This window comes from Schistocerca nitens, chromosome 6, assembly GCF_023898315.1.
Source record: "Schistocerca nitens isolate TAMUIC-IGC-003100 chromosome 6, iqSchNite1.1, whole genome shotgun sequence".
Lineage (NCBI taxonomy): Eukaryota > Metazoa > Arthropoda > Insecta > Orthoptera > Acrididae > Schistocerca > Schistocerca nitens.
In genome coordinates, this window is record NC_064619.1 from 440,424,355 (window position 1) to 440,450,341 (window position 25,987).

A 25,987-nucleotide genomic window follows, 5' to 3' on the forward strand; every position below is an offset into this window, starting at 1 on the left:
CCTTTGGTCTGATTGGATCTTTCTTGCAGTTTATTGTACAAGCAGATTAAAACTAAAAGCATTAAGATGCAGATCATAACATGCATGATGTGACAGAGTAGTTATCCTACCTCTATATTAACATGTTTCACAGAATGCGTTATTGGGGACTTATCACAATGATCCAAGAATAACACAATCTTCATACTAGTATGAGAAATATTCTTAGTGATGAGTGTTATGTTGTGTACTTGGGATTGCAGTCCAAATTTTTGCCTGTACCACCAATTATTATTAAATGATCTAATTTACCATGATATTTTCTCAGAAGCTTGTAACACAGGCGAAAGCACTGAGTCTTGAATTTGGTTAAAACTAGTAGCTGTAAAAAAACACCTCTGCATCAGTTCCGACATCCTGTGCCATTATTCCTGCCTATCAATGACATCTTAACAGTCTTCTTGGGCTCTTCCTTATTAGTTTCAGGTTTCAAGTTGTGCCCTGAACTATCAGATAATTTATGAACTTTCTAAGTTGTTTGTATGCTTTTGTCCACACTCTTAAAAGCACTAACCACCTCTAAAACTAAGGTCTCTAACACATCCCTGTGCGGTAATGCTCAGCTTGGGGTAGATGGTTTAAACCCTGATGGTGGAAGGCCTTTTCATTGCCAGTATTTCGTTGACAAGAAGATGAGAGGTATTGACATAAAATACCTGATAATGAAACTTTGTGCTAATGTCCTGAATTAAATTCTAAACATCTTGTTTCTGTGTAATGGAATGAGAGCATGTGGCACTGTAGTTGGTGATCCATCTGTTGGCTGAGTATTTTAAGCTCATTGCCCCCTTTGGTACTATTACACTGGCCCTTGGTTTACCCTTTCTCTTCTCTTCTGATCACACAAAACAAAACAGTTACCACACAATACGCATAGCCATTACACTCTTCCATTACAGTCACCTATACTCAATGGTAAGACACAATTCTACACACCATGAGAAATGGGCCCGCTCTGCGCATACAAAGAACACCCGAAACTCTTTATGCTTAGGCAGCTGAAACTATCCTTTGGGGTACCCCAACATTTTCACACATCTCTTTCTTTCTTTCAAATTTCTAAAACTATTGCAACTCACAGCATCTCCTCAGTCTTTGATTACAATACAATCATCTAACCTATAGTCAGTATGTAAAATAAGGAAAAGGCAACCACTCACCTATAGCGGAAACAGAGTAAAACATAACAAGGAAACAGTATTCACACTATCTTTCGAGCATTAGCTCTTTTTCCAGCAATAATACACACATTCGCACACACAACCCGACAGACACTCAAACAAAAACCCCTATGACCACAACAGCCCTGTGAGGTTGTGTGTATAAATGTGTATACCATTGCTGCAGAAAGAGCTAGTGGTTGAAAGCTATTGCGAATGCTCTTATTGTTACATGTTACTGTGCTCCACGCATCAATCTGCTATAGCTGATTGGTTGCCTTTCCATTATTTTACATATTGCTCCAACCAGGAAAAACCTATATCCAATGTGACATACCCAAGTTGGTGTAAATTAATTACTGACAGCTTCACTGGGCTAGGCACAATAGCTTAATGCACATATCTCAACCAGTCATGCAACATGAGTCCGTAAATGTCTCTGTGCTAAAGCCTTCTTCTATCACAGCTCCATAGATGGCTATTGTTTTCACCTCCAGCCATTTGCACTTCACAATTGAAAGGTGGTAACAGTGTTACTAGCTATCAGGGATCTTCTTATGACAATTTGACTGTAGTCTTACAATATTATGAAAGGGATAGTTGTTACTCACCATATAGATGTTGAGTCGCAGACATGACCACAGTCTTTAGCAGCTGAAGCCAGACTACAAACATCAGCTTAAGGTGGAAAAGGCAACCAGATGGGGTAAGGAAGAGACTGGGGTGAAGAGGAGGAGGGATAGCAGGTAAGAGTGGGCGACAATAAAGTGCTCCTGTGGGAGTGTGCAGGGACAATTTAGAGAGAGGGTAGGACAGCTAGATGCAGCTGGGAGGTTAGACAGAGGGCGGGGTAGAGAGGGGGAGAGGAGAAGCGGAAAAGGAGGGAAGTAAAAATACTGAGTGCGTTGATCCACCAATGCAACCAGTCCTTTCACTTTTCTCCTCCCCCCCTCCCCCCTCTCTCTACCCCGCCCTCTGTCTAACCTCCCAACTGCATGTAGCTGCCCTACCCTCTTTCCACCTCATCCCTGCATGCTCCTGCAGCAGAACTTTACTGCCCCCACCCTTACCCCATTATCCCTCCCCCTCTCCACCCCAACCCCTTCCTTACCCCTACCCGACTGCCTCTCCCATCATGCACTGCTGCTCGTAGTCTGGCTGCAGCTGCCTGAGACAGTGGTCATGAGTGTGTGAGTTGTGTTTGCATGAGAATTTGAGTCCAGAATGAGATTTTCACTCTGCAGCCGGATGTGCACTGATATGAAACTTCTTGGCAGATTAAAACTGTGTGCCGGACCGAGACTCGAACTTGGGACCTTTGCCTATCGCGGGTAAGTGCTCTACCATCTGAGCTACCCTTACACGACTCACGACCTGTCCTCACAGCTGGTGTTCATTTTTGACAATGGCCTTGTTGGCTGAAAGTTTATTGTGTAACAGACTTTTTGTTGTGCCTATATGTGACTCCGCGTCTCTGCTATATGGTGAGTATCAACTGTCCATTTCATAATATTGATACATTCCATCCTGGATTTTCGATTGTTTGACTATAGTCTTAATAATATTAATGTGAACTACCACTCACATCAGTGAAACTGCTAAATTTGGCTGAATGGTTCAAACATAGATGCTCATTTAATAGTTTTGTGTTGCCTGGGTGACAATCACTGTATCAGCAAATAGGAGCAGCATTTGCCTTCATGCAGGTTGTGGCACACAATTCACATTTTAAACAGCTTGACATTATTCACAGTAGCTTCTTTTTCATCACTTCTGAAAAAGTTTTTACTCTTTTTGATTCTTTTGGTAAAAAATTGAATGGGTTTCTAGCTTTGCAAGTTTAGTGAAGGATAAAGAACTAAATCTACATTTTTGCTAAAGCAGTTAATACAAGAGACTTACTATGATATAAGTATATAATCTGAAGCATTTTAGGACTAGATACTTGAGAAATGAGGGTTATTTGGAAAAAAAATAGTTTATGGAGGGTAATGGTAAACCAGTTCAAGTGAGGTGCTGTAAATAATGTGATTAAGATTAGATGTTAAAACGCAACATTTACTGTTGTACAGACAAATGCTGAGTTTGCTCACAACTGTTACAGAAATATAGTCAGTCTCTAGTGACCATGCTGTCGATGAGCTGTTAAACCTAATCTTCCATCCTTCTACAGATATACAAAATGAATTGTAATAGTTTTTCAGTGAACGTGTATACCCTCAGTAACACACAATAATATTTTTCATAGGATATTATATTCACTGTTGACTGTAGAAATCATTTATTTCACAACTGCAGTTTCAGGCTTTGGACCATTTTCAAGTGGAACTGCAAAAGAGTTTGCGTCAGCACATGTCAGACTTTAAAATCCTCAGACACGTATACCGTCTGGAATGTGCTGAAGAAAATTTTTTTACATTACCACTTGAAAATGGTCCAAAGGCTGAACTGCAATTGTTAAATAAATAATTTCTATAGTCAAGCGCAAATTTGATGTCCTTTTAAAACTTCTACATGCCTGTGAACTGTGAGCACAAGAAGAAAACCAGACTTAATAATTGCAACAATATGTTAGTAAATAGCTTTTCCAGATCACAGTTGTTGCTGTTTTCTCTCTTCATTTCCACTCTTTCTTTGCTAAGGTAAAAGAATGCCAACATTTCTGTGGCCACAAACGTACTAAAATTAACTTTTTTCTTAAAATTTATACAACGCAGTATCTAAATTATTAATATATCTGCTTCTAGCACAACTTCAAATATGAGATGATATTTCTAGTGACAAAAAGGAAGGAAGATTAGGATTTAAGATTCCACCAATGGTGAGGTCATTAGAGATAAGAGCACAAGCTTCAAATCCAATCCCATCAAACATGGTGTAGGGCCATTTTTGACATCCAAGGTATTGAAATCCCTCCTGAGAGTCCATCGCTTTTCCCAAATAAAGTGTCTTAAACAGTACGACAGCTTCCTTGGTCTTTCAACTTAGTGTCATCACACATCTCACTCAAAATCACAATATCACTGGCTAAATCATAATTGCCACAGTTACACTTTGAAGAAACTCTGTATCTGTGTCCTCTACTAACAAACACATCCTATAACAGAGAACAGGATATATGTGGTATTGCCGGGCCACAGTACACATTTCCCAATTATTGCTAGTTCAGGTTTGCTTTCATTGCACCAATGAAGCTTCGTTCAGGCCTTAAGCCATATTAACTCTCTTGGAAATGTTTTATTTAGGCAGTTCCCCTCAGATAGTTTCAATAAACACTGCATTCTCTAATTGAGTATTAGGCGCAGAGTCATGTTCACAGCAGTGGTAACTGTAGTATCCAAGAATTGCAAAGACAGTGATGTATCAATAGAGCAGGGAAGGATGATAACTTCTGCTACTCTGAAACATGGCACTCTCAGTCACCCCACACTAAATTACTGCTACCAATGCTCGTCATGCCCAGTGAGTGCTGGGCCATATTTTAGTGGGCAATGCTTTGAGCTTAATGTTGCAAGCCAGCTCAGCAGTATCAAAGGTTTTTTACATATTTATTGAACTTCAGCTAAGAATTCGGACTGCAAATGATGTTACCTACTTGGACTTAAGTAGGTGCTTAGCTTGGCAGATTTATTCTTTGTCTGTCGCTATTTCCATGACAGTCTATATTCACTGACCAGCTTACTACTGCCTTTAATCTGTAGCATAACCTGGGATTTTTTTTTAACTATTATGAACAACTTCCCTGCAACTTTGACGTTCTTGTTTTAGAATTTCACCACCATGAGAAATAATTTTGGATTCTAAAGGAGCAATATTCAGCACTGATCAACTGTCTACAGCAGCCGGTAGCTTTTTGTTTGAATTCATAGTAAAATCTTATAATCAGCAATTTAAGATATCATACCTCCCAAGCAAGAAGCACTGCATGGCTTGTAGCCCATTGACTTCCATATGTATGGCCCAGGAGAAGTTCTTGCTATTTTCATATCAAATGAGGGTTCCTCATGGACGGCCTGGTAACTTTGAGTGCCATCAGAATCCATACTGAAAAAGAATTGACAGTACTGTACACCATACTCATTTTATTACATTTGTGCACTGTAAAGTTAAAATTAAAAATAAGAAAAAAGAGTTCTGCTGCAGATGACTTACACCTGTTATAAAACTGATTTGGAATGTAATATGTTAAGGAGATGGTGAAAAGAAATAGGCAACTTTTATGTGTATCAAATCAAGTAAGGTATGAAATTCTCTTACTTTTCTGATAAAATCTTGATGAAGTGAAATGATAATGATAATGATAATGAAATAATGGCCAAGATCTACAACTTGGACATTTACACAAAGTGAAACAGAATGTAATTGGTAATAAAGCAAATGAGAAGCCAGGAAGCCATTTTTAAATTGGAGCAACATGTGTTACTTTCCTCCACTGCATGTTACTTTTCTTCAGCCTTCTTTTATACATGTAACAATGTTTAGGAATCTGATAGCTTTTCATGTTTTCTTTGTAATGTTATTTGCCTTCATTATTAACTTTACAGGGGCTTTGCAGCAGGTGTTGTCATTAATAGTGCACCGAATCTCCTGCAGATAATTATTCTTTTCCTCCCAATATTTTGTTTTCTCAACAAAAAGGAAAAATTTTAGATCTTTAGTTGATTTATCTCTCAACTAAATGAGCAAAAGTAGGCCATACAGGAGTAATAATTAAAAAGAAAATTTCAGAAACACTAAATCATCATTTCAATGCTTATTACCATTTTATGTACAATGTAGGATTACATTTTATAAAACAATTCTAATTCACTGAAATCTCTGCTGTCATGCAGCAGAATGTGAAAACAGTGTTTGTGCAGAAAAAGGCCCTGTTTCTGAATCAAAAATTCTTATCACCAGTTTCATAGTTTGTACACAGAAGTATATTTATATATCACATCTTTGTTTTTCATTCTCTACTTAGTTCGTTATACTAACAGAAATAGAAATATGAAAGAAACACCATAAGATAGAGAGGAGCACAGTAACCTGTCTACCAAATAAATATGTTGGATGACCGACTCCCAAATAATTACAGAGTGCATAGATAAATGTACAAGTTTCACAGCAGAATGCTCTAAAATGCTGAATATATTTTGTTATTTAAGTTAAAATGTACCAAGTTTCCAAGAAGCTATATTCTTATTGAGTGATCAAAAAATACGTAATTAATCATGTATGGCTGTGCTCAGTGCTTCTGAATTTGCAAAGTGGTGAATGTCTTTAGGAAAAATGGAACATCATGGGCTAATCACTACACTCAATCCCTGATAGCTGGCAGCTTTCAATCATGAATTTCAAAAGGCTGCTGTCAGAACTGTCTTGACAGTCACCTACAAGTGCAGAAACACTGAGTCACTGACATGGAAACGTCAATGAAATTGCATTACAAGACAGAGTATGGGAGACATGTGAAGCAATGCATCTAGCCCACTTTAACTGGTAGGTATCTATTTTCACCATACAGGCTATAGTGACATCATTATTGTTATCATCACTAGCAGATGAGGATAACAGTGTGAGGTATTCAGCACTCGCATCACTTTATGATGGCAGAATATAACTAACATAGATATGCCAAAAGCTTGTGGTCTTTAAATCATGTGACACATCTGGAAGCTCAGTAATATTTTAACTAAAATATATTGCTGTGTATTAATGGGTATTTTTCTTGTGGTCAAATTCATTAAGTCTTAGGGAAATATGAAGACACAAGGAAGCACAGCAACAGATATCACTGTTTCCATGAATGTAAATGTGATAAACTCTGTATTGTCTACAGAATTTAAGAGATTTTGAATGGTATTAAATGACCAGATGTCTTAACATAAAATAAGGTATAAATTCAACATATTATCATTATGCAGTCCATTATCAGTTTGGTAAAGTCAGTGCAAACTTACATACTCTGTAACAAAAGCAGTAATATCTTATAATGCATGTAGTATGCTGCTACAACAATCTATAGTCCCCCAAGCTACAAAATTAGGTTGTTTCTTACATGATCATAATGCAACAAGATTTTTGTAATGGCTTTCATTGTGCATAGTTACAAATAAATTCTCATTTTTCTTGATTATAAGGAGCAAACATGCATATAAAATGTTAGCTATCAATGGAGTAGAGTTATACAAACATTAGAAAATGTATTGGTACATTTCTCATATTTTCAGAAATTGTGAAAGCAGTTTTTGAATTACAAATGAGATTATTCTCTACAAACCAATTCAAAATAATTTGCAGCCATAGACTACCCATTCATACATGAATTCTCCAGACATTATAAGCAGCTTGAATTGAAGAAAGAAAAAAGTTTTTACTTCAAAAACTGAAAAGAAAAGAAAGAGAAATGCACTCTAAAAATAGAATACAGAAATGATATGGCTGACCACTAAACTGAGGAAAGAAATTGTTATATGCCAAAAAAATATATGTTTCAATAAGGACCCATGACGTTCATCCACATGGAAACAGTAATAACAAATCACTACATGACAAGAACGTAGCTCAGAGAGCTTTAGGGGGGAGAAGGAGTTTGGGGGAAAGGAATTAATAAATTGAAGACATGAAAAAGGAGTGTGTGAAAAAAAAAAGACGGACTAAAAGTGCTTAACAGAGACACATGCACGCATGTGCTTGTACACAGACACAGGTGCCCCCCCCCTCCTCCTCCTCATCCTCCTCTCTCTCTCTCTCTCTGTCTCTCTGTCTCTCTCTCTCTCTCTCTCTCTCACACACACACACACACACACACACACACACACACACACACACACACAGAGAGAGAGAGAGAGAGAGAGAGAGAGAGAGAGAGGGGGGGGGGGGGGAGGGAGGGAGAGGGAGACGGAGAGCTTTAGATGACAATACCAACTGTAGCAATGCAATAAAGAACTAAAAAATGCTATAAGTTATATATGTTTCCTCTCTCATTCCTTTGCCTTTAGTCTCTTCAGTCTGTTTATGTCGTTTTTACTCTTAAGATTTATCTTTTACTTTGTTTTCCACTGCACTATGAATCTGATTAATCTTGTCTTCCAATTTATTGTATTTCGTTGCAGATAATGTACTAACTGATAAATGAAAATCTGCAGCTACTGCAAAAATGTTAGAATATCTTACATAATGCAAAAAAATATTCAGAAATATTTTGCTCACAGAAGCAATACAACTAGTAATTAATGTGGAAAATGAAAACACGTACAAACTGACAAAGACACAAACAAGTATGCTAAACTTAGGTGAAGCTGTCAAGTATTACAATAGGGTCTTCATCAACATTGTTCCATAAAAACACGGGAGAACTGCCGGATATCAGTAACTTCCTGCCACGATATTTCGGCGCAGAGTCTTCTGGCCATCTTCAGGTGAATGCCACTGTAGTAGTACTGGCGAGTACGCGCTGAGCTCCGCTATTTAAAGCCTTCTGAGGTGACATTGCGCATGCGCTGCTCAGCGTGCGCGTTCATAACAGCTCCGTGCGCTGTGCCTGGCGCCCTCCACTGTGAAAGCCTGGCGTATCGGTGTCAGGTCGATTTCCATCTTTATGCAGATAACTACGTCGACTACGAAGTTTCTCTATAACAGAATTCCAAGCAGAGTTCAGCTGATAACCGCTATCTCGATTGATGAGAGTCTTGTTGTCAGACAATCTTATTTCCACAGATTCATTGATAATTGAGCTCCAAAAGTTTGATGTATGGGCCAAAATTTTTGTGTCGTCGTAATTCATGGAATGGTCTGTGGAAATACAGTGTTCGGCGATTGCGGACTTGGTGGGTTGGAGAAGGCGAATATGCCGTTGGTGTTCCACAATGCATTCCTGCACAGTTCGTGTTGTTTGCCCTATATATGATTTGCCGCATTCACACGGAATTTTGTAAACACCTGGTTTACGCAGGCCCAGGTTGTCTTTAACAGATCCCACCAGTGATGAAATTTTGGAAGGAGGGCGAAAGATGACTCTCACTTGATACTTTCTCAATATTCTGCCTATCTGTGAAGAAATATTCCCAATAAATGGTAGATAAACAGTTGACCTGAAGGCCTCTTCCTCTTCCTTGTTCCGTCGTTTGTAGGGCTTCATCACTCTGTTCACTTGCCTAGGTGAAAAGCCATTCTTCAAAAATACTTTTTGCAGGTGTTCAGGTTCCGCTTGAAGACTGTCGGCGTCAGAGATAGTATGGGCACGGTGGACCAAGGTTTTGAGAACGCCCATTGTTTGTGCTGGATGGTGGCAACTAGTAGCTTGTAGATACAGGTCTGTAAGAGTGGGCTTTCTGTACACCGAGTGAACAAGTGTGCCGTCACTCTTCCATCTCACCAAGACGTCTAAAAATGGCAGGCAACCATCTCTCTCTATCTCCATGGTAAACTTTATGTTATCGTGTATGGTTATCAGCTGAACTCTGCTTGGAATCCTGTTATAGAGAAACTTCGTAGTCGACGTAGTTATCTGCATAAAGATGGAAATCGACCTGACACCGATACGCCAGGCTTTCACAGTGGAGGGCGCGAGGCGCAGTGCACGGAGCCGTTATGAACGCGCACGCTAAGCAGCTCATGCGCAATGTCACCTCAGAAGGCTTTCGATAGCGGAGCTCAGCACGTACTCGCCAGTACTACTACAGTGGCATTCACCTGAAGATGGCCAGAAGACTCTGCGCCGAAATATCGTGGCAGGAAGTTACTGATATCCGGCAGTTCTCCCGTGTTTTTATGGAACAATCAGTACGCCAGGAAAACTTTAAACATTTCATCAACATTCTTTGCTCTGGATCTGGATATTAAACAATGGCATTTTTTGCAAAAGCAGTGATTTCCTCTGATCTCCAACAATTTTTTTTAAACAAAAGGAATAATGTTCAATACTTAATTTAAAAATGAAACATGAGTCAGTAGTCCATGCAAAAGTATCAAAATATGTATTTCAATGATCATGCAGATAATACAAAATACACAGTACTGGCACATATTCTAGTAATAATAGTCATTACAACAGACTTTGGTGTCACAAAATCTTGTAAATGTAGTCAGTGCACATATCATCATCTACTGAATCATGCAGAATTAGACATAAGGGTCAAAATGATTCCATATGATGCATTATCTTTGTTCTTGAAAACAGAAGAGTCATTAAAAAGATAATTCAATTACAAATATAATAATATCAATAATTATTTAGTTTTGTGATTGACACAATTTCATTGCTTTTGAAATGTAGGATGAAATTCAGTTTACTATTTAAGAGATAATTTGAAATTTAATTTTGCACTACCACTGAAAAATTATTGGTTTACAGATATGAGTATTGAATCTTAACCACAATAAAAATTGGTATGCAAAGATAGAATCTACTGTAATAATGTCTCTCATTTTGGAAGGTGAACACAGCAAGATATTGCCTTCTTATGGCATAGGAATGAACTACTTGTAACGAGATATGTAGTCTACAATAACATTTTAACCACAAGGATACTTGGTTTTTTCTGATATACATATTGATCATAAAGTATAAAATATGGGACTGCTTGGAGAAACAGAATGCTCCAAATCTCTAATTATGAAAATTCAGGTGCTGTACAATAACTGTGAGAATAGTGCACAAGTAGGAGATGAATGGTCAAAGTGATTTAGTATTAAGAGCAGTATACAGCTGGGAGGGTCCCTTTTCTCATTACTCTATAATCATCAATACTGTAATGAATGACTGCAAGGAATTGGAAAATGAAGATGTAAATGTTCTTATATTTGTTGAGAACTGTCATATGAGATAAACTCAGCATGAATATATGGAAGAAACTGGATATGTGAAAAGTGATGGTAGTGCTAATCCTGAGGTTCTGCAGAGTAACCAAAAGATCCAAATTCTTCAATCTAACACAAAGATATATCTGAGGCAGAATCTCTAGTTAATACTGCTAGTCACTTTACTAAGTTGGGCTCTACAGTGGACTGCATCTCCACTCCCCCTTCTTTAGAAACACGTTTAGAGTGTAACTCAGCAATTATGACCAAGACCAATGATAATTTTTTCAAGATTCAGATCTTTCTTTAGGGAGGAAGTCTTACTTCAATGGGTAAATCCTTCTTTTAAAATATTTGTCATCCAGGGCAACTGAGAAGCCCATCTAACTCAAGCAACTAAGCAAATAAGCTGTAGCCACACATTACACATACAATAATAGATTAGATGAGTAGTCTGTAGAAGTGAGGGTGTTGGAAAAACTAATAAAGAAAGACATAGTCTCCACTTTATGTAATGCTTAGAATAAGCAATCAATTATGCTTTCAACTGTCACCTGTTCCATATGCTGGAAATATTTCAGAAAAAGACGATAACTTAATGCTGTTGCTAGTGAAGGAAACAGGCTTGCCAATAGAATAATGTATACAGTCAGCCACAGAAAGTGAGCTCAGGTATACATAGTTGTGCCCAACTGACATATCATCATGACCTGATCCGTGTCCAGACAGTGAACATTATTAATCATATTCCATCATAGTCAAGTATGTACTTTTGTTCTGTGCATGACTGTGATGAGTGTTTGTTATGAATGAAGGAAAGGAAGATGGTGAAACCCAGTACTAGTACATAGCCTTCTTTTCCTGAAGCGCACCGAGGGGGCCACCGAGCTTAATGCCCCCTATATGAAAGCTGCATCACCTTCAAACAGAGTCACCTGCCCTCACTTCATGAGACACTGCAGAGGTTTGGAATTACAACCAGGATATTGGCACAGAGACTAGTGATCAGAAACCTTACACTGTCACCTATTCCCCCTTTGCTGGCCAAAACCTGGCAGTACACATTTTCCACTGCCAGGATTTGAATCAGCTTACCTCCAAACTGAACACCACAGCACAGGCATGTGTTAGTGACCATGGGTATGGAAGCTGGATTATATTCTATGCATCCCATTATTTAGGAGAACTTTTGGGATGCAAAACAAGGTATGCATTAACATAATGAATTAACTGTTAGAAACCACATTAAAAATTAACTCCCATTAATATTTAAGTCACTTCTGGCAACACTTCAGAAAAAAATATAAGTGAGCTGACATATTATATGAAAGAATCGAACCAATAACCAAGGGGTGCAGTGATTATTCTTTTATTAAAGAAGCCAGGTAAAACAGCTAAGTATAAACCTTAATTTCAGCCAGTAGTGTGTTTTTGGTTAAATTTTCTTGTAGTCGTCACCACAGATTTACTATTATATCCTCTCAACTTGTCTTGAGATTGCTATTCTTGGACATGTCTACACGAAAAGCATCATGAAAGACCTGATTATAACGAATTTTTCACTTGGGGAAAGAACACAAATTATAACAGAGAATTTCCCTTTGTAGCACTAATACACATAGCTGCTGAAGGGAAATAATGCTTTTTCACAGGCATAATGTGGACAATAATGGACAATCACTGGCTCCATTAATTCTGGGTGAAACTTTTTCTGTTCATTATCGTGCATCTAAGTTATCTTATTCACCTCTCAACACTAAAATGAATAATCAAGTTTTCTTCATGTATAGAGTCATTTTATGTATTATTGTTTAATGTAAAATGTGTGAGGAACACTATTTATTCACAATAAAGAACTATGGGGATCTTTTTACACAATCTATGAAAATAAGAGTAGATAAACTGAAGTACACTAAATAATTACATGTATCTATTGAAATTGGCAGATGCACATTTTTTACATAGAAGGTAGGAGACATTCTTGGGAAGAGAAATACCACACTGCATAGAGCTACAACCTTAAATACCCATAATATTTGCTAGTCTATATAAGTTGAGCGAAATGTTGAGGTCTGATCTTTGAACACTCCCTTCCTTACCTTATTTTAGCTAATATTCAGTCTTTAGTTATTTTTATGTAAATGGGTTGTTGATCTATATCTTTCTTCCACATACTTCAGATTCTCATATTTTGGATATTTTAATATGTTTAGTTATTCTGCACACCAAAATTTATAACTGTTTTGAGATTCACACAATAAAAAGAAAGATAAATAAAATTACTTGGAATGATTTTGTTAACTGGATAAACTCAGTCAGTATTCTGAATAATATGTGCTATTTCAGTTAACACAATTGGTCACTGTTTTACAAAGAATTCTATCATTAGCTGATTTTGGGTAGTTTTGCCCCACTGCTGATGGCTGTTTGATTCACTTGTGTACTTCTTTTGACATCAGTAACACATGTATGCTGATGAACTGTAGGTCATTAAACACTTTTGCGTCTGCTGGACTTTGCTTGGCTGCAAGCCAAGCACAAATTTTACAGTTAGCACTACAACACAGTCTACTTATTACTTGTTTCTCAAAAGGTAAATTATCATGTAATGACAGACTATTTCTTTCTACTCCTTGTATACATGCAGTTACAACAGACCTTCGCTCATCCTATTTGGCAATGCAATAATGAATAATAAAGGGACTAAAGATACGCTACTTGTCTAAAGTATTGCACACCCTTGATTGCTTTTATTAGTTATGCATTTACATGCATTTTTTCTTTTTGACAACACTTAGCAACAACATGATATACTGTTAATTATTGTCTCTGAAAGTGCTCTGTGTTAACTAAGGTTTGCTGTTTGCTGGCTTGGTCTGAAAGTATTGCTGGATTTTTTAAATTTTCTTCCTACTGTGCATATACCCATTTACCATCATGGTGAAGACTCATGAAATCACCCCTATAAAGAAAAAGTGCATCTAGGTTTTACACAATTAAGGCCAAAACAACACTGAAATTGCAAAGAGATTTAGCTCTTTGAAGTCAACTGTGAGTCAAAATCTGCAAAAGCTGACAGCCAAAGGAAATGTGGGAAATTTACCATGAAGCAGTGCCCACACATTTCTTTGCTCTGGGAGGACAGAATACTTCCTTGACTAAGTCAAAAAAAAACAGGAGTGCTACTCCAGTTGAATTGGCAAAAGCATGACAAGAGGCAACAGGAGCTGATTCCAACTCATCAGTTGTCAGGAAAAGACTCTGTGCAATGGCAATGAAGGTTATATGTGCCAAGAAGAAGCAACTTTTAACTGCTGCAGTGCTGCTGCAGTGAGGAAAAAAAAGAGGACAGCATGGTCCAGACTGCACATAAACTGGACAAAAGAGCAGCGGAGAATTGTGGTACTTTCAGATGAAAACCGATTTTCCATGATTAATGACAAACCACAGCTCTTCAAGGTGTAAACCCAATAAAAGGATGGATCCTGACTGCCTTGTAAGAACCATGAAACATGCTCCATCGGTAATGGTGTGGAGAGCAATGACATGCTAAGGTGTTGGAAGGCCGTAATTTGTTCAGGGAACTATGAACAGTGATCAAAGCAAAGTTGTGATTCAGCACCCTCTGACATTCACTGCATGTGATGCTTTCCTGGGTGCACAGTGCATTTTCCACACCACATATCGAAAATTGTGGATTTTGGTTATTTTATCTGTGTAATACAATTTTCAAGGTTACTGCTGTTACATATCAGCAGAACTTCTGTGGCAGGAAATTTGCCAGACCTTAATCCAAATGAGACTTTGTGGCAACTGGTTGGGAAAAGGGTTCAAAAAAAGAACAAAATAGGAGCTGTTGGAGGTGACTGTGAAAGAGTGGTACCATGAAACTGACATCAGCTCATTTAGAAAATTGATCGACTCCAAGCCTGACAGAGTGAAGGTTGTTACAAGGGCAAAGGGAGGGAGGGAGGGAGGGAGGGAGGGGGGGAGGGGGAGGGAGTGTCCAGCAAAATACACCTTTTAGTGAAAAAAGTCCTCAGAGTCGTGCAGACTGCCTGAACTTGCTACCCCCACCCTGCTGCTGATTGTAGCACAGAACAAATAACAAGTATGTACGTGTGCATGAGAGCACGTACAATATTATGCTAATGCTGCTGATAGCAGCAGAAGTGTTCATATCCATGAGCGCTTACAGTCAAGGTGTCAGCAGCTGAACACTTCACAGCTTCCACAGCATTCTGACAAAGTGGTTTCATGAAGAAAGAACATGCAAGTATTTTAAATGAACAATATGAACTAAAGCTTTGTCTCCTTGACCTCAGAAGAAAAGATTAAAACAGGAACAAAAAAAAGTGAGAAACCATTAAATGAAACATGCTGTACATTAGCACACACAGTGTAGGCCACAGACAACAGCTCAAGAATTAAAAAGAAAATTACAAACTCTGCACTCACAGTACTGCTACAAGAGAAAGGTCATTGAGACCTTGAAGAAAACTTGTTTTGACAGTGATGATGTTTACACACCAAAAGTAATTTTTTGACAGACTTCGATTCACTAGCACCATGGAATCATAGAGTAGCCAATGACTTTTTACAAGAAGGAACACTTTTCCCATTCAAATATGCAGCTTCATTAATTTCTGTTGTACAATGTCTAGTTGGAGTCAATAATTATCTTTACTCATTCTCAATTAATTTTGAAATGAGTATTCATACTCTAAAACAAGTTCTTTAGAAGAAATGCCATGTTTCCCTTGACCTTCCATCTGCTCATTCTATTTTTCCCCCCATAATAACTCTTCTTTTCATGTTATTCAATGCCAGGGCATATAATGCTGTGTGGCTGCAGAAAGAGCAAGACTTGTCGATTTCCTTTTAGCAGTCAATGCCACTTTGGTTTGCATTGTTCGTGCAGTACTGATGCACTCTTTCTACTCCATGCAAACACACAGGACTTTTTCCGTTCACTTTATAATGCACTTTGTTGGGTGTTTTCAGGACTGTGTAAGTATCCACTAAGGTGACATGATTCAGTTAAGAATACTGCAGCATTGTAAATTGGTCTGTTTCCTTTTGCACCAAAGAAAGGTATATAGAGCATATGAGCATGAGTTAGACAGACATGCATGGAGCTTTTAAGGAGATAGGACAGTGAGCTGCCCTTGGTGGCTAGTCTGACATAAACCCATATGGCTGGAAAGTTAGGTCAGGTACCCAGTGCAGAGGAAGCTGTGTGTTTCCAGAAAATTATATAAGCTTTGTGCCGTATATAGACCATCCATAGTGTGTGAGATGCTAGGTATGGCTTAGTCATAGGGAAATCTGCTTTTGGATGCCTACAGTGTGAGGTATCAATGTCATGAACTAGTAATATAGTGTAATTGACTCTTCAGGTAGGTCACCTGCACTTAAATAGTTAATGTCAGTCTGTCAGTTTGTAGTACTGATGTTGGCAGATATTCACCTTGAACTCTCTCATGGGAGGAGACACCCTGCCTTTCACAAGTCAGGATAAAGAGAAAGTGGCAGAGGAGTAACATCTCCTGCAATGAGTCTAAAAGATGTGTAACACAGAACATAATGAAATGAAGAAGGAGAATAGTTAGGCAAAAATTACAGCATGATTTGCTGCTGAAAACAATATTTGAAGGAATGGTAGAGAGAGGTAATCACAGGGGAAGGCCTACAAATGAGTACATATGGCAGATCAATGATGAAATGAGATGCAGAAGTCATGCAAAAACATTGGGTTCAGCTGGCAAGTAACAGGAATGGTGACATGCATGAATCAAGCTTAGGATTGACACTTAAAACAAGAAATTCCCACTCCTCCAGACTGAAGTCTGAATAGTAGTAATGTGACTGACTGTGGTAGACAGGCTAAAGTTTTTGAAATGATTAAGGCCTCCTACAACTCACAGCTTCTTTGTTTATTCTCAGTGCAATTTTCACACTGCAGCCTGAAGCCATTCTAAGTACATTAAATGTAAATTACAAGGCAGAATCACAAAGTCTCTCATGGCAAACACTTCAATGCTGGTCTTTGCACTGTCTTGTAAATACATTGGTGCCCAAAATTAAAGCAACAAACTGCTATTTCCCCTTCTTGTGTCTAATTCATGATATAATCATACAAACTGTCAACAGATGTCATTATGATTGTGTTCTGCATGGAAGATGGTATTCCAGTCAATGACCATGTTAGCAATGACATCACGACACATATCACGCAGGGCAGTGTTTGCAGGGTAGTCCCACAACGACAATTGCTGTGTACACAGTCACAGACGGTGCAGTATGGCACTGAGAAGATGCCTACAGACTCTCTGCTGTGGAGGGCCACAGGAAGAATGGAAGCAGGAGTCACAAACTGATGTGGCTCTATGGCTTAATGTGAATCATTCTGTTGTTAATTTGATGCGGCAACAGATTATAGAGACCGAAACCATATCCCAGAGAACAGGATAGAGCTGACCATGTGTGACGCCAGAAAGAGTGGACTGTTATTTGGCTGTAAGGGCATTATGGTACCGCCTTAGTACTGCACTGCAACAGGCATATGACCTCGCAGCAACCCCTGGATGTGTTGCATCAAGGCTTCAGCAGAATGGTCTTTATTATTGGAGACCTGCTGTCTGTTTACCTCTGGTGTGTCTCCACACAAGGGAACATCTAGGGCGGAGCTGTCAACATGCCACCAGGACAGTCGTACAGTGGACCAATGTTCTTTTCGCAGATGGATTCTGATTTGGTCTGGAGAGTGATTTTCTATCAATTCGCTTCTGGAAGCCACATGAAACATGATTTCGGGACCCAGATATTGCGGAAAGAGACTGACATTGAGGAGGACCGCTAATGGTGTGGGCAGGGATTATGTTGACCACCCAAACACCTCTTCATGAAACTGAATGGGTGAATCAGCCAGATTTAACTGCTGTCAGGTACTGTGAGGAGACCTTGGCATTTCATGTGCGGTTGCTGCAAGGTGCCATGGGCCCTGACTTTGTATTGATGGACAATAATGCTCGACCTCATAGAGCACGGGTGGTTGATGTTTTATTGGAAATGGAAGACTGTGCAGATGACGTGCCCTGCTTGCTCTCCCAATTTGAATCCCTTAGAGCATGTCTGGGATGCATTAGGGAGACTGGTTGCATCATGTCAGCATCCATCAACCACTCTCCAAGACTTGTGAGCAGCTCTGCAGGAAGAATGGGCGTTAGTGCCTCAACATGAGATTGGTGACATCATTCACAGCATGTCTCATCATTGTCATTGGTGCAAGAGGTAGTCACAGCCCACACTGAGCACATTAACATATGTGTGAAAATCCTTTAATTTGGAAAAAAATGAATATTTTTGTCTACCACTATGCAAGTTATAGTTGTTTACATTCTGTATTCTTTACAGTGTTTCTACTTTACTGTCACCTGTTTATATGTTTTGTGGCACAATAAACACAACCTTGCAAAATCTCCGTTTGTTGTTATTTTGAACACCAGTGTAATTTATTTGGTTTGTTATCTCATTCAGATCACTGGGAGGGGACTCCCAAAGTAGAGATGACCATGAGAAAAGGATTCAACCACCAAAAAAGGATAATGTTCTGTGAATCTGAGCATAGAATATCAGAAGTTTGAATGTAATAGGGAAGCTAGAAGGGAGATGCTACGGTTCAATCTTGATATAGTGGGTATCAGTGAAGCGAAATGGAAAGAAGACAATGATACCTGGAATGATAAGTAAAGGATAATATCAACAGCAGCAGAAAATGGTATAACAGGAGTAGCATTCGTTATGAACAGGACGGTAGGGCAGAGAGTGAGTTACTGTGAACAGTGCCGTGATAAGGTTGGTCTCATCAGAAACAACAGCGAACCAACACCAAGTTCAGGTATACGTGCCAATGTCGCAGGTCAAATACGACGAGATAGAGAAAGTATATGAGGATATCGAACATGTAATTCAGTCCGTACATGGAGATGAATCTCTAATAGTCATGGGGGACTGGAATTTGGTTGTAGTAGAGGGAGTGGAAGAAAGGGTTATGGGAGAATATCGACTTGGTTCCAGGAACAAGAGAGGAAGAAGACTAATTGAGTTCTGCAATAAGTTTCAGCTAGTAATAAAGAATACTTTGTTCACTAATCACAAGAGGAGGAAGTATATTTCGAAAAGGCTGGTAGATATAGGAAGATTTCAGTTAGATTACATCATGCTCAGGCAGAGATTCCAAAATCAGATAGTGGATTGTAAGTAATAACCAGGAGCAGATGTTGTTGTTGTGGTCTTCAGTCTTGAGACTGGTTTGATGCAGTTCTCCATGCTACCCTATCCTGTGCAAGCTTCTTCATCTCCCAGTACTTACTGCAACCTACATCCTTCTGAATCTGCTTAATGTATTCATCTCTTGGTCTCCCTCTACGATTTTTACCCTCCACGCTGCCCTCCAATGCTAAATTTGTGATCCCTTGATGCCTCAGAACATGTCCTACCAACCGGTCCCTTCTTCTTGTCAAGTTGTGCCACAAACTCCTCTTCTCCCCAATTCTATTCAATACCCCATCATTAGCTATGTGATCTACCCATCTAATCTTCAGCATTCTTCTGTAGCACCACATTTTGAAAGCTTCTATTCTCTTCTTGTCTATCATTCATGTTTCACTTCCATACATGGCTATAGTCCATACAAATACTTTCAGAAACGACTTCCTGACACTTAAATCTATACTCGATGTTAACAAATTTCTCTTCTTCAGAAACGCTTTTCTTGCCATTGCCAGTCTACATTTTATATCCTCTCTACTTCGACCATCATCAGTTATTTTGCTCCCCAAATAGCAAAACTCCTTTACTACTTTAAGTGTCTCATTTCCTAATCTAATTCCCTCAGCATCGCCCGACTTAATTTGACTACATTCCATTATCCTTGTTTTGCTTTTGTTGATGTTCATCTTATTTCCTCCTTTCAAGACCCTGTTCATTCCGTTCAACTGCTCTTCCAAGTCCTTTGCTGTCTCTGACAGAATTACAATGTCATCGGCAAACCTCAAAGTTTTTATTTCCTCTCCATGGATTTTAATACCTACTCTGAATTTTTCTTTCGTTTCCTTTACTGCTTGCTCAATATACAGATTGAATAACATCGGGGATAGGCTACAACCCTGTCTCACTCCCTTCCCAACCACTGCTTCCCTTTCATGTCCCTCAACTCTTATAACTACCATCTGGTTTCTGTAAAAATTGTAAATAGCCTTTCGCTCCCTGTATTTTACTCCTGCCACCTTCAGAATTTGAAAGAGAGTATTCCAGTCAACATTGTCAAAAGCTTTCTCTAAGTCTACAAATGCTAGAAACGTAGGTTTGTCTTTCCTTAATCTATTTTCTAAGATGAGTCGTAGGGCCTCACGTGTTCCAACATTTCTATGGAATCCAAACTGATCTTCCCCGAGGTCGGCTTCTACCAGTTTTTCCATTCGCCTGTAATGAATTCGTGTTAGTATTTTGTAGCCATGGCTTATTAAACTGATAGTTCAGTAATTTTCACATCTGTAAACACCTGCTTTCTTTGGGATTGGAATTATTATATTCTTCTTGAAGCCTGTCTCATACATCTTGCTCAGCAGATGGTAGAGTTTTGTCAGGACTGACTCTCCCAAGGCCGTCAGTAGTTCTAATGGAATGTTGTCTACTCCCAGGGCCTTGTTTCGACTCAGGTCTTTCAGTGCTCTGTCAAACTCTTCACGCAGTATCGTCTCTCCCATTTCATCTTCATCTACATCCTCTTCCATTTCCATAATATTGTCCTCAAGTACATCACCCTTGTATAGACCCTCTATATGCTCCTTCCACCTTTCTGCTTTCCCTTCTTTGCTTAGAATTGGGTTTCCATCTGAACTCTTGATATTCATACAAGTGGTTCTCTTTTCTCCAAAGGTCTCTCTAATTTTCCTGTAGGCAGTATCTAATTTACCCCTAGTGAGATAAGCCTCTACATCCTTACATTTGTCAGGAGCAGATATAGACTCAGATTACAATTTAGTAGTCACGAAGAGTAGGATAATGTTTAAGAGACTAGTCACTCAATGTGCAAAGAAGTGGGCTGCGACAGTACTGAGGAATGAAGAAATATGCCTGAAGTTTTCTGAGGCTATAGATACTGCACTAGTGAAGAGCTCAGTCGGCAGTTCAGTTGAACAAGAATGGACATCTCTAAAAAGGGCAGTCACAGAAATTGGAAAGAAGAACATATCTACAAAGAAGATAACTGCATAGAAACCATGGGTAACAGAAGAAATACTTCATTTGATCAATGAAAGAAGGAAGTACAAAACTGTTCAGAGAAATTCAGGATACAGAAATACAAATCATGTAGGAATTAAATAAATAGGAAGTGCAGAGAAGCTAAGGTGAAATGGCTGTGTGAAAGATGTGAAGAAATTGAAATAGAAATGATTGTCAGATGGACTGGTGCAGCATGCAGCATACAGAAAAGTCAAAACAACTTCAGTGAAATTTGTTAAATGCAGAGGGTAGAGTGAATAGGTGCGTAGACTACAGTGAGGGGGGCTCTATGAGCGAGAAGACTTCTCTGATGACATGGTAGAAGAAAAAACAGGAGTCAATTAGAAGAGATAGGGAGTCAAGTATTAGAACCAAAATTTAAACACACTTTGGAAGACTTAAATCGAATAAAGCAGAAGGAATGTATAACATTTCATGAGAATTTCTAAAACCATTGGGGGAAGTGGTAACAAAATGACTATTCATGTTGGAGTGTAGAATGTTTGAGGTCTGGTGATATACCATCCGACTTTTGGAAAGACATCATCCACAAAATTCTGAAGATTGCAAGAGCCAACAAGTGTAAGAATTATTGCACAATCAGCTCAACAGCTCTTGCATCCAAGTTGCTGACAAGAATAACAGACAGAAGAATGGAAAAGAAAATTGAGGATTTGTTAGATGATGATCAGTCTGGCTTTAGGAAAGGGAAAGGCACCAGAGAGGCCATTCTGACGCTTCCGCCGATAATGGATGTAAGACATGTTCATAGGATTTGTTGTCCTGGAAAAAACATTCAACAGTGTAAAACAGTGCAAGACGTTTGAAATCCTGAAGAAAATATGAGTAAGCTATAAAGAGAGATGACATATATGTACAGAAGCCAAAAGGGAACAATAAGCATGGAAAACCAGGAACGAAGTGCTCAGATTAAAAAGGGTGTAAGACAGGGTTGTAGTCTTTTATCCCTATTGTTCAACCTATGCATCGAAGAAGCAATGATGGAAATAAAAGAAAGCTTCAAGAGTACGATTAAAATTCAGGGTGAAAGGATAATATTGGTGAGATTCACTGATGGTATTGCTATCCTCAGTGAAAGTGAAGAAGAATTGATGAAAGTAACGAGAAGTAGCTGAAATGAGAATAGCAAGAAACTTAACATCGGGATTGGTGACCACAGAGTAGATGAATTTAAGGAATTCTGCTATCTAGGCAGCAAAATAATCCATGACAGCCAGAGTAAGCAGGACGTAAAAAGCAAACTAGCACTGGCAAAAAGGGCATTCCTAGGCAACAGAAGTCTACTAATATCAAACATAGGCCTTAATTTGAGGAAGCAATTTCACAGAAGGTATGTTTGGAGTACAGCACTGTGTGATAGTGAAACATGGACTGTGGGAAAACCAGAAAAGAAGAGAATCAAAGCATTTTAGATGTGGTGCTACAGAAGAATGCTGAAAATTATTTGGATTGATAAGGTAAGGAATGAGGAGGTTCTCAAGAGAATCAGCAAGGAAAGGAATGTATGGAAAACACTGACAAGAAGAAGGGACAGTTTGGTCAGACATCTCTTAGGACATGGCAGAATAACTTCAGTAGTACTATAAGGAGCTACAGAAGGGTAAAAACTGTGGAGGAAAACAGATACTGGAATAGATCCATTACATAATTGAGGAAGTAGGCTGGAAGTGCTACTCTGAGATGAAAAGATTCTCCCAGGAAAGAAATCTGTGGCGGGCCGCATCAAACCAATCAGAAGACTGATGAAAAGAATAAAATAAAATGAAACAAAATACAATAAATTAAAAACAAAAAGACATCATTTACTTTTGTGTATGTGACACTTTCATGACAATGAAAAAAGTTCTGTAATATGCAAGCACCAAAATGTACCACATAGAATGATCTGCAGATGCCAAAGTACTGTGATTTTGTTGCTGTTGTTGGGGAAACAGCTCAATGTAATGTCTTTGTGCCACTCTTCCAAGTGCATTCAGTGAACCCCTGCCCAAGTTGCACACTAGCCAACTGCTCATCAGGAAACCTATCCGTACTGTTATTTCTCCCATTTTAATGTACAACAAATGCTGCTGGAAAAGTAAACAAACCTGAGACAGAACCAGGTCGTACCAAATCCAAGCCTGAGTGTAAAGCAAAACGTCGTCATTACTGTTACCAACAGGAAGTACCACTAACAAGGATAGAAACTTGTGTGGATCCATCTACATCAAATTATAGACTGGACAGGTGGAGGACACAATACAAAATATCTGCCCCTGATGTTATTATCAGGAAAGAGAAGAAAAAAGTTCTTCCAAAATCATTTCTTTTTATCACCATGCACTTATGTTATCTAGGATGAACTTTTAATTCAATTTTTGAAGCTATGGAAGACAGAACTGAATAGTGTGTTGATTAAGCAATCCCAATGTCTGTCCAATACATGAAAATGACAAAGAAGTCCATTTAAATAGGATTTCAAGTCCTTAGAGTTCTTGAGTCCAGTTATTTAGAGAGGGGAGAAAAGGTAATCAAACATACTGTATATACGTGAATAATCTGCAGATATTTTTTTCTGAATTTATGGACAAAATACTGGATTATGCAGGTTAATCGTAAGAAGGCTGGTACTGCTCTACCTCCAACAACAGATTCTATCATACTAGAATGTTGTTCCAGCCTCAGTCTGTGGCATTTAATTAACATGCTATAAGTATTAACCATGTGTTAACTCATTAATTATGGTGACAATTTCTCATTATAATTCACACACAGCTAAAGAAAAACTTAAAATTATTGAAAAAGCAGAGAACATTGAAAACCATGCAGCAGGACAAAAGTATGTCATGAGTGAGAGTTGTATTCATGACTGTAGGAAAAAAGTAATTGCAGCTTCAAGAAATGAATGGTAGTTGCTGGGCATTTTGTGGCCAAAAAGCGAAGCAATCAGCCCTTGAAAAAAGGCTCTGCAATTACGTAGGTTAGAAGGATAAGAAGCGACAATGTGGATGTGCAGTGAGTAGGGATCTGTGCCAACTCAAAGTTTTGGCTTTAGCCAAAGAATTAGGCATCACTGGTTTCAAAACTAGCTGGGAATGGCTATCAAGATTTTTCAAATGGATTAATTTTCCAAAAGAAAACTACCATCACTTAATGGTTTCCAGTTGATTATGATGAATTTTCATCATTCATTGTTAAATTTGGACCATAAACAGTCCTTTATACAAGGTGTGTGAGAAAAGTAATGAGACATCTACCAAAGTGTTTATTTTTCTCATACAACAATATGCCCCCTTCAGCAGATATACACCAGCAGAGTAATTGTTCCCAGTCTTGGTAACAATGCTGAAAGACTTCTGGTAGGTCCTTTAACACCTTGGTCACATTCTTTTGAATGTTTTCCACAGTTCCAGAATGATGTCCTTTTGAGACAGTTGTCAATTTTGGGAAAAGAAAAATATCGAGAGGACTCAGATCAGGTGGACAGGGGGCCTGTGGAACAACAGGAATGCCTTTTGAGATCAAAACTTCCATGATGCTAGTGGTCGTGTGACATAGAGCATTGTCATGATGCAGCATCCACTAGTCTGCGTGTCCAGTCTCACTCAATTCACCCTTTTGCTAAACCTTTCAAGGACATCTTTGGTAAAACACTTGGTTGACAGCTTGTCCTGAAGGAACAAATTCTTTACACGTGATACCCCTGCCATCAAGAAAGCAAACACACTGTTTGGATCTTTCATTTGCTCATTCAAGCTGATCTGGAAGGGATGAACACACCAGTCTACATATAAGTAGAACAACATGGTGCAGACTGATTGCAGTGTTGTCAGTCTCATTACTTTCTTACACACTTTGTATTATTGTAAATTGGTAATGTGGATCAAACATCAGTCTATTTTGAGATGCCGCTCAACAATGTCATGAACAGGTAAGAGGACTCATCATAACATGAACTGTTGGCAGTGAGGAGCAAAGTTGTACAGTGATGTTGTGTGTAATTGGCTATGGACAAAAGGTGCCACCTTATGGGATACTTATAAGGAAAACTATTCCAAAAATATTAGTGAAAGGCATACTGGTGAGAGCTAATCTGAAAGGGTGAGTGGACAGTGATCTTGTGGATGACTGGTGACACATGTTTGGCAGCATCACCCTGGTATATCTAACATGAATTTACATAACATGTTGGTCCTGGATAGCTCACACAGACATATAATTGAGGAAGAACAGGATTGGTTACAAAGGGGAAAACTGACTTGGTAATTATCCTTGGAGGCCTAACATCCATCATGCAATCACTAGATGTATGTATAAATCAGCCATTCAAAGCTACATTTAAACAGGAACATACAGAATGGATGGACAATGAAAAGCATAGGCTTATGACGAGTGGAAAAATTAAGTAATCCTATTTGTCCCAGATTTGTGAGTGGGTGAAATGTGCACACGGCTCCATTTCAGTACCACTGCTGAAAAAATACTTCAAAAAATGTGGTCTCAAATATTCAAATTCACTGGATGGAACTGAGGATGATGCTCTAAAGGAAGATGGTGATGACAACAATGATTCTTCCACTATTGATGATGATGAAAGTGATGATGGATCAAATCATTATGTTATAATTTTTTCAAACTAAAACACAAATTAAAGCCAATATTTCTTTTTTTCTCCTCCCTTAAAATTAGATTGCATCAATTGTTCGACAGCAGAC

General features: G+C 38.6%; 1 protein-coding gene across 1 annotated transcript in view; it reads right to left on the reverse strand.

The window, feature by feature from the left end:
- LOC126262931 (protein madd-4-like) overlaps window positions 1-25,987 on the reverse strand; it is a 469,727-nt gene that overhangs the window by 139,194 nt on the left and 304,546 nt on the right. The window contains exon 12 of the mRNA XM_049959860.1: window positions 5,104-5,243. Coding sequence (XP_049815817.1) covers window positions 5,104-5,243 — 140 coding nt within the window. The remainder of the gene's footprint in view (window positions 1-5,103; window positions 5,244-25,987) is intronic.